At 43.3% G+C, this 10,364-nt stretch overlaps 1 protein-coding gene and 1 long non-coding RNA gene across 3 annotated transcripts; one reads left to right on the top strand and one right to left on the bottom strand.

Moving 5' to 3' along the window:
- Nucleotides 1–2,675: 2,675 nt before the first annotated feature.
- On the bottom strand, nucleotides 2,676–4,476 carry LOC124007383. 2 transcript variants are annotated; one of them, XR_006833918.1, is made up of 3 exons: nucleotides 4,428–4,476; nucleotides 3,868–4,021; nucleotides 2,676–3,573 (listed from the first exon to the last, which is right to left on the bottom strand). It is a non-coding gene; the product is annotated as an uncharacterized LOC124007383 (long non-coding RNA). The 2 variants fall into 2 exon arrangements; XR_006833917.1 differs by having other exon boundaries at nucleotides 4,399–4,451.
- Nucleotides 4,477–5,299: 823 nt separating this feature from the next.
- Nucleotides 5,300–5,647, top strand: LOC124006889 (60S ribosomal protein L37a-like). The gene has a single exon (XM_046317080.1). The coding sequence runs from the start codon at nucleotides 5,300–5,302 to the stop codon at nucleotides 5,630–5,632; it is 333 nt and encodes a 110-aa protein (XP_046173036.1). The 3' UTR covers nucleotides 5,633–5,647.
- The last annotated feature ends 4,717 nt before the right edge of the window (nucleotides 5,648–10,364 follow it).

Here is a 10,364-nt window from a genome sequence, read left to right as displayed (position 1 = left end):
TGAACACTGAGTAACAGGAATGAGCACTGAGTAACAGGAATGAGCACTGAGTAACAGGAATGAGCAGAGTAACAGGAATGAGCACTGAGTAACAGGAATGAGCACTGAGTAACAGGAATGAGCAGAGTAACAGGAATGAGCACTGAGTAACAGGAATGAGCAGAGTAACAGGAATGAGCACTGAGTAACAGGAATGAGCACTGAGTAACAGGAATGAGCAGAGTAACAGGAATGGACACTGAGTAACAGGAATGAGCACTGAGTAACAGGAATGAGCAGAGTAACAGGAATGAGCAGAGTAACAGGAATGAGCACTGAGTAACAGGAATGAACACTGAGTAACAGGAATGAGCGCTGAGTAACAGGAATGAGCACTGAATAACAGGAATGAGCGCTGAGTAACAGGAATGCGCGCTGAGTAACAGGAATGAGCACTGAGTAACAGGAATGGACAGGAATGAGCACTGAGTAACAGGAATGAGCGCTGAGTAACAGGAATGAGTGCTGAGTAACAGGAATGAGCGCTGAGTAACAGGAATGAGTGCTGAGTAACAGGAATGAGCACTGAGTAACAGGAATGGACAGGAATGAGTGCTGAGTAACAGGAATGAACACTGAGTAACAGGAATGAACACTGAGTAACAGGAATGAGCGCTGAGTAACAGGAATGAGCTCTGAGTAACAGGAATGAGCACTGAGTAACAGGAATGAGCACTGAGTAACAGGAATGAGCACTGAGTAACAGGAATGAGCACTGAGTAACAGGAATGAGCACTGAGTAACAGGAATGAGCACTGAGTAACAGGAATGAGTGCTGAGTAACAGGAATGAGTGCTGAGTAACAGGAATGAGTGCTGAGTAACAGGAATGAGTGCTTGTGTGAGGGAGAATAACTGGATGTCACAGAACTTCAATTAAACAAAGATAAAACAGAGGTCATTATATTTGGCAAAAAATATCTTAGTCTAAATAGCAACATAAAAGCTGTAACAATTGTGTGTGTATGAGTGTGTGTATGTATGTGAGCGTGTGCTTGTGTGTGCGGGGTGCAGCATGCGTGTCAGGCTCCTGCCTCTACACAGTATGGGTTCTCCATATTCCTCTCAAAAGGCAAGAAAGACAAAAATACAAAATGCTGAGCATGTTAAGCAAATCCTCAGAGCTCTACATTGACTACCAGTATCTAATATTAACTTATAGTATTTTATGCACGTAAAACAAAATTCACTTGCAAACACGACATACAATTTGTATTTCATACAGAATTTCAATAAAATAATGAACAAAAACTTGCCTTTTCTAAGAAACAGCCTCTGGTCTGGAACAGACTTTGTTGTCAATTTCCATGTAACGAGCTGCGACTTGCCTCACTGGTAGAATAGTACACAGGAGGTCTTGAAACGGGTACCAAAGGATGTCTTCGCGGGGTGGCCAGCAAAACCTGTTGGCCCCAATACTTTTCATACAACAAACCTTGACGTGTGTGTGTTTGTGTCTGTGATGATGCCAGGATACAGTTGACCGTTGTACTTCAGCACACACTATTTACCAACAACATCAGGACTTTGCCCCTGATTTCCTGTGGTCGTGGGAGCCTTCTGTCAATTGACTCACAGCTCAGATGTTGTCTTGCTGTGAACAAGCAGCTGACGTCCCTGTAGGTCAGCTCTCCATGGCCTGGGGTTACTGCCTGATGCATCTTTATCATAGATGGAACTGGTGGCACATCCTTGGGCATCTCTGACACTGCTGTTGACTACTTCCTTTTCCACAAAAAATAACTTGCTTGCTGTATCCATCTTGCTCAACACAGAAAACAGCTCTGAAGCAATAGGGACATCTGTCCCCTTCCTGACAAGACTGTCAGCTGTCCTCTTCAGGGCCCTGCCCACTCCATCCGGGGCACCCTTGCCATGGCTTGCCTCAAATAAGTTCCACAATCCAGCAGTGAATCTTCTTCTGAACAGCTCAGTACTAATCAGGAACAAATTCCCTCGCTGCTTGTACTGAGTGCAAGGGCCATCACTGTAAAAATGGATAGTGGTAACCTCTGGATGTGCACTCTGCACATAATCAAGCACTGGTGACAAGTGCTGCCAGATTGCTGGTGGGCCCTTCTTGTCTGGAGGGGGACACTGTGCAGAAGGACACTGTCTGTATTTCTGTGGCGTACTTAGAGGTCATTTTCGGAAAAGTCAACATGAATAAAGCAGTCATGCGCTTTGAAGCCCGGTTTCAGTGCCCTGTAGTGGGTAAACGGATTCTTGATGTTGTAAGTGTGCATCTTAAACTTGCGCAGCGTCAGATTCAGTTGTTCCAGCAGTTGCTCTTGGGAGGTCTGGAACTCTTTTTTTGATAGTGACTTTGGGTGTACCGCCATTGGGGTCATTCTTGTGCTCCTTATCCACAGTTGCCGACTGGACATAAGTCACTTCATTCTTGGTTCATTGTATTGGCCAGAGACGGGACGAGAGGTCCTTGCACACCGCATAGTCCCCATACATGCTCTTCATGCACTCTGTGTTGCCTGTGACAGATTTTAGAAGTTCATCAGGATAGAAAGTGTTGATGATCTTCGGGTGGTGCAGTTTCTGTACGATAAAACTGAGATTTTCATGCTGTTTGCACATGCAAGTCTCCTGGTCACTTAGAGTTGGGTGACTTAGAGTTGGGTGAACAACCCAAAAGGGGCTCAGTGAGCAGAAGAGGGAGTATGAGATCGACCCATCAAGTCTCCTGGTCACTTAGAGTTGGGTGAACAACCCAAAAGGGGCTCAGTGAGCAGAAGAGGGAGTATGAGAACGACCCATCAAGTCTCCTGGTCACTTAGAGTTGGGTGAACAACCCAAAAGGGGCTCAGTGAGCAGAAGAGGGAGTATGAGATCGACCCATCAAGTCTCCTGGTCACTTAGAGTTGGGTGAACAACCCAAAAGGGGCTCAGTGAGCAGAAGAGGGAGTATGAGATCGACCCATCATGTTCTGCCAAAATCTTCACATGTAGATTTTTCATTGTGTCCAAAAGGAACCTCTTCTGATTTTTGATTTTCTTCTGGGTGAGGCGTCTGCCTCTTCCCAGTCGTTAATCAATTGACATCATCCATGGTGTAAAAATCTTTGACTTTGTTTTTGAAGCCATCTACCACCCTACTGTTTCTCTCCCTTTTGTAGTTTAAGTTAAGTTCTGCATTCTTCGCATTCATCAGCCACCTTTTCTTTGACAACCCAAATTAACTTTGGGAGAGACGTTGCAGCCTATATATTTTTTTTTTCCTGTCACTATCTTTGAGATGAGTTGCCTTTCCCTTGATCCCCATGAGTTGCTGTGCCTCTGTCGGATGTTCTCCACTAAGGTGTCATGGAAGAGAAGGGTCTTTTGCATTGTAGCGCATGGTAGCGGTCTCATTTGTTTGACAACTTTTGTACATGGAGATGGATCATTCTGTTTCATACGCAGAATATTTTCCTTATACCTCTCCTTTTTTTCAGGTTTGTGTCTGTAGCTGCTTTTGTATCTCTTCAGTTTGTTTCCGGAGCTTCTCTGATGTATTTCACCTTTAACGCCCTTCATCTGCCTAAAACACACAAGTACATCACAATTCCAATAGTTGTTCAATTGTTAAATTAATAAGTGGCTACAGTAAAATGTTATCTATATGCCCTATTAACTGGCTATCACCCATTTTACACATAATCCACTTAACACACTAGCACTAACTCTCATCCTGATCTTGAACTGCTTGGCTCTGGATTATCTGCTCTGTCTGGTGAAAGCTGCGGGCTACCTAGAGGTGTGGCTTCTTTCCTGGACTTGATCCTATAGTAAGTCTCCCTCCACTCTATGTGATGTCTGCGCTTTTCCCTCTTACTAATGTTATTGACTGTTTTCTTCCTGCCTGATGTTATGTCCTCCCTGTATTTCTGCTGTTCCTTCTTCAAGTATCTGTCTCTCCTTTCTGGGTCGGCATCACGTCGAGTGTGACAGCGCCGCTGCTTCTCTGCAGCACTTAATCGATTGGCTCCCTGTAAGTAATGTGTTCACATTTCAAAACCGAAAACACCATCAGTAATTCAAACTGTGAAACTTAAAATCAAGAGAATAGTATTATAATGAATCAATGTATATACCAGATACACATTTAAAATGGCTATTTTATTCAAACTTCTCACTCCTGTTACTCTTATTCAGTCCTGTTACCCTTCATATGAGTAACAGGACTGAAAGTAACAGGACTGAGTTTTTAGCATAGCATTAGCAAATACATGAAATGTAGCCACATGGCATCAATGTTAATAGCATGAATAGCACGAGAACACTTAGCACCTTCAAGTGGTTTACCAAAACTATCTTTAAAAAAATAGGACTGTACATTGAGATTGACATTCTCAGTCATACTTACAATATGATAAAAAGAGTGAGAGAACTTACTGTTGGTCTTCCCATGGCATCAGGAGACTCAAATGATGCTACTTCCTGTTGATCATGTGACTTGTGGAATGTCCCAAAGTTTAGAGGGGGGAATGTGTCAGGGTAACAGGACTGAGCGAAAACATGACTAAAATGTGTATTTTACCTAACATATGACTTTCCTCTGAGAAAATGTATTATGTCTAAATTGGAAAAAGTCACCCAATAATTTAAAAAAAAGATTTGATTGTTTCTAATCATTATATTTAATGGTGAAGTGTAGTGGGGACGGGCTAAAATCCTATTTTTTCAGTGTTCTGGGTAGTTTTTATTAAGGTTGTACATTATGGATCTTCAAATTGCAATTAGGACCATGTGCATGACACTTTGCTTGATAATATAATGTATTATACAGATACTTTACATACATATTTATGCATGTAATGTCCTGGGGGTGGAAAAGGAACCGATTTGGCGGAATGGCCCTTACATTAATTAAATCAACCATACATTTTAGAAACGTACCGTTTTTCCCGTGCAAGCCGCCATTCCGAAGTAGCCACCTTGAGCTATAGTGTAGCCTACGACTTGTGTATTTCCTGTTATCGCTAATGGCCTAGAAAATATTATGTCCAGAGGGTCCGTGCTATTCGGGATCCTTGGGATGTCCCTACCTCAATCAAGTGTAAATGTAAAATGGTTTGTTATCCCTTTTTCTCCCCAATTGGTAGTTACAGTCTTGTCCCATCAGTGCAACTCCCGTACGGACTCGGGAGAGGCGAAGGTCGAGAGCCGTGCGTTCTTCGAAATACGACCCTGCCAAGCCACACTGCTTCTTGCACACAAGCCGCACCAATGTGTCGGAGGAAACACCGTACACCTGGCGACCGTGAATGTACACTAGAAAGCGGTACATTGCTTTTTGGACCTACGTCTCCAGAACTACAGTGGCCAAGTGCACCAAGAAGGTGGGGATCGTGGGTAAATACGGCACGCGTTACGGCGCGTCGCTCAGGAAGATGGTGAAGAAGATTGAGATCAGCCAGCACGCCAAGTACACCTGCTCCTTCTGTGGCAAGACTAAGATGAAGAGGAGGGCAGTTGGTATCTGGCACTGTGGGTCCTGCATGAAGACTGTTGCTGGAGGCGCCTGGTTACACAACACGAAGTCTGCAGTCACGGTGAAGTCGGCCATCAGGATACTGAAGGAGCTGAAAGACCAGTAGACTGTTACCGGAGAATCAGACTGTCACTTTTGTGTACAGTTTGACCTGGACGCTGTGTCGAACCACAATAAAAAGCAGTCTGGAGCGGAACACCGGAGTCTACTTGTACTACTTGTGTTGCTGTTAGTACAGCCCTGTGTGTTGCCTGCCACTCGAGTGTCTGAATGTTACTTGGCGCTGATGTTAACTCCTACAGTCCCACTTCTAGCCCCTTTAAAAAATATATATTGTTGGAGCTCCAGACTTCTGGTTTGTTCCATTGGTTTTCTGTATGATTAACAAGCTCTTAAAAGCAATGAAAAGCTCATACAAAAATGAATGCAGTAGAAACATTACAGAAGATAACATGATAAAACACTTAATTGTGAAGCTAAATATAAAGGGCTGGACATGCAGATAAGAGTGATTAATTGATGGGGTCTGACTGATGGGTTACAGTGCATTTGGAAAGTATTCAGACATTTTGTTACGTTAAAGACTTATTTTAAAATGGATTTAATAGTTTTTCCCCCTCAATTGACACACTACCCCATAATGACAAAGCAAAGAAAGGCTTTTGGAGAAAGAAAAAAAAGAAACAAAACTAATGACATTTACATAAGTATTCAGACCCTTTACTCAAATCCCCGAGCTTTCTTGAAGCACCTTTAGTAGCGATTACAGCCTTGAGTCTTGGGTATGATGCTACAAGCTTGTACCTGTATTTGGGGAGTAAAAAATAAAATGTTATTGTCACATACTACACATACTACACATTCACATATGTGTGCCCATGGATCTATCTATCCAATGTTATCATGATTTGTCATCAGGGAGATTATACTTTAGTAATCCACAATGACCTGGTGATGTAAAAGTCTAATAATTACATTGTCTTCCATATTCCTACAAATATCTTGTAACTCGAGATTCCTTCAAAACAGTTAACATGTAGGGCACTGCAAGGTTGGGTGACCAGGGCCATCTGGGACTGCCTCCTGGAGGAATTCAGGTGTGTGATGACTACCTGCGTTCTGCATAACTTCATGAGGATGGACACAAGGACCAGGAGGGGATCTGCAGCTCACCGCTGTGTGCCAGAGGAGAAGTCTGCTGCTCTGCAGGATGTTTCAAGGATGTGGTCCAACAACGCAGCAAGAGAGGCAATCTGTGTGCAGGAGGTCTTCACTTCCTACTTCTTCGAAGAAGGAGTTGTTTCCTGGCAACACCATAGACTACACTATGCACAACCAAAGGCTCTTTAAGAGCCATTCACATTGCAATAAGAGTATTTTTCCATTTACTTAGCTATGTCAACTGCAGTTATTCAATTCCCAGTTTCTCTCCCTTTGATTTCTACTTCTCAGGTGAGGGTACTGTTTAGGCAAGGGTGTGATGTCTGTACAAAAACAAAACAAGCTATTTTAAGTCACATTTTTTTCAATATGGGTATTCAAAACCCTATAACCCACATCTACACACATGTATCAATCTGATTGATGGATTGTGTTGTACAGTAACCAGGCTCAGGTGTATAACTGTGGCTCCTTCCACCTTCAAAGAATGGGCAAAAGAGCCAACCATGGAGAATAGCAAGACACTTGACTATTTCTATAACTATGCTATATTGTTTGTCCTCGTGTGTTCGTTCATGTTTTTCAGCATGAAGTACTCTGCAGCCACTTAGTGTGGTGTGGACACCAGGTGAGGCGACACACAGATTCCTGTTCAACACTGTCCCTTTAACTACCTTAATTTCTCAATAAGTCTCTCCTTCACTTCATCCCACTCTCCTCTTCTCCCTAAATCCTCTAGGTTATATCAGCTGTGTCGGTGAACCCCTCCCGCATCTGAACTGGCTACATCGAGGGCACAGCATGATAAGAGGTGAGAGGTCACTTGGTAAGGTCAACAGGAAGTATTATTAAAGAGATGCTTTACATTGAAATATCAGAGTTAATGATCCAAGGTCAGTTTTGCATTTCACCTCTTGATTATTATGACTAACAATGTTAGAAATAAAAAATAAAAACACGACATAAACATGCTCTCTACATCTGCAGATGTTTTGATGTGAGAGGATGCCAACCCCCAGTCCCATCATCGCTACCTCACCCGCTTTTAAGATAAGTGTCTCTAGTCAGCCCGAAGGTTATGTAATTGTGATGAACTGAGAGAATATTTGGGTTACACTATGATTCATTAATCATAGGAGCAGGGGAAGGCAGCATATGTTCTTACCTCTTTCCCTTTCCCTTCAAATTGAAATTAAGTCTCTCATTTGATGAAATACTACACCTATCCTGTGTTTATCAGATCAATGCAGATGAAGGGCATTAGATATGGAGATGAACCGGTTTTAGACTACTTACATGATGCATAGGAAGTGTAGTGTACTGTTTTGTCAATCATACTTATGTATATATGAATTACAAATCAGTCTTTAACTAGTTAAATCTTGTTTCTAGTCTATTAGTTACAATGTGTAACCATTGATGTCCCAGGACCAAGATTGGTTAACACAGTGGTGTATAATTGTAATACATACATGCAGACACAGCATAATACAAAGACTGGAATGTGATACTCCTGGTATTGGATAATCTCAAGACATTCATACCTGAACTGCACCTTTATTTGCCACGGTAGAGTACATGATCAGTGAATATATTAAATGTGGGGAACTCATGCATGGTAATAACTACATGTATATACAACTTGCATCCTTTGTAATATTCATATGTGTAAACATACTGAATTGTAATTGGATGCATTTTACCGCCATCTCATACTGTGCTATGATTGGTTAAGACCACCCAAATGGTTAGGTCATGGTCAGTTTGATCCTGGTTGGCGATACGTGAACATGCCAGTTATAGCTAGCTAATAAAGAGCTACGTTGAGAAATATCCTGTACTGCATTTTATTATTTTGTACAAAGTGTGCAAAACTAGACATCCTTGGCGCAAAGTTATATTACACTGCTCAAAAAAATTAAGGGAACACTAAAATAACACATCCTAGATCTGAATGAAATGTTATTTTTAAATACTTTTTTCTTTACATAGTTGAATGTGCTGACAACAAAATCACACAAATGATCAATGGAAATCAAATGTATCAACCCATGGAGGTCTGGATTTGGAGTCACACTCAAAATTAAAGTAGAAAACCACACTACAGGCTGATCCAACTTTGATGTAATGTCCTTAAAACAAGTCAAAATGAGGCTCAGTAGTGTGTGTGTGGCCTCCACGTGCCTGTATGACCTCCCTACAACGCCTGGGAATGCTCCTGATGAGGTGTCGGATGGTCTCCTGAGGGATCTCCTCCCAGACCTGGACTAAAGCATCCGCCAACTCCTGGAGAGTTTGTGGTGCAACGTGGCGTTGGTGGATGGAGCGAGACATGATGTCCCAGATGTGCTTAATTGGATTCAGGTCTGGGGAACGGGCGGGCCAGTCCATAGCATCAATGCCTTCCTCTTGCAGGAACTGCTGACACACTCCAGCCACATGAGGTCTAGCATTGTCTTGCATTAGGAGAAACCCAGGGCCAACTGCACCAGCATATGGTCTCACAAGGGGTCTGAGGATCTCATCTCGGTACCTAATGGCAGTCAGGCTACCTCTGGCGAGCACATGAAGGGCTGTGCGGCCCCCCAAAGAAATGCCACCCCACACCATGACTGACCCACCACTAAACCGGTCATGCTGGAGGATGTTGCAGGCAGCAGAATGTTCTCCACGGCGTCTCCAGACTCTGTCACATGTGCTCAGTGTGAACCTGCTTTCATCTGTGAAGAACACAGGGCGCCAGTGGCGAATTTGCCAATCTTGGTGTTCTCTGGCAAATGCCAAACGTCCTGCACGGTGTTGGGCTGTAAGCACAACCCCCACCTGTGGACGTTGGGCCCTCATACCACCCTCATGGAGTCTGTTTCTGACCGTTTGAGCAGACACATGCACATTTGTGGCCTGCTGGAAGTCATTTTGCAGGGCTCTGGCAGTGCTCCTCCTGCTCCTCCTTGCACAAAGGCGGAGGTAGCGGTCCTGCTGCTGGGTTGTTGCCCTCCTACGGCCTCCTCCAAGTCTCCTGATGTACTGGCCTGTCTCCTGGTAGCGCCTCCATGCTCTGGACACTACGCTGACAGACACAGCAAACCTTCTTGCCACAGCTCGCATTGATGTGCCATCCTGGATGAGCTGCACTACCTGAGCCACTTGTGTGGGTTGTAGACTCCGTCTCATGCTACCACTAGAGTGAAAGCACCGCCAGCATTCAAAAGTGACCAAAACATCAGCCAGGAAGCATAGGAACTGAGAAGTGGTCTGTAGTCACCACCTGCAGAACCACTCCTTTATTGGGGGTGTCTTGCTAATTGCCTATAATTTCCACCTGTTGTCTATTCCATTTGCACAACAGCATGTGAAATGTATTGTCAATCAGTGTTGCTTCCTAAGTGGACAGTTTGATTTCACAGAAGTGTGATTGACTTGGAGTTAAATTGTGTTGTTTAAGTGTTCCCTTTATTTTTTGAGCAGTGTATATTCTACTCAATCCATAGGCTTAATTTATGTCATTCAGACTGTTTTGAAATTGATACAACTAGCTATGATGGGCTCTCAATTTTTTTTCTTTCAATTTGCAGCAAATGCTTTAGCTAGCTAGATTCTTTACAGCCACTGTTTCACAAGACGACAGCCTGGTTTGCTGGTTGTTTCAGGAGTCCCTAAAACATTAAACAACCAGA

This window comes from Oncorhynchus gorbuscha, linkage group LG20 (genome assembly GCF_021184085.1).
Source record: "Oncorhynchus gorbuscha isolate QuinsamMale2020 ecotype Even-year linkage group LG20, OgorEven_v1.0, whole genome shotgun sequence".
In the NCBI taxonomy this organism is placed as follows: Eukaryota; Metazoa; Chordata; class Actinopteri; order Salmoniformes; family Salmonidae; genus Oncorhynchus; species Oncorhynchus gorbuscha.
Note: the sequence above shows the minus strand (reverse complement) of the source record. Positions and strands in the feature narration are given on the sequence as shown.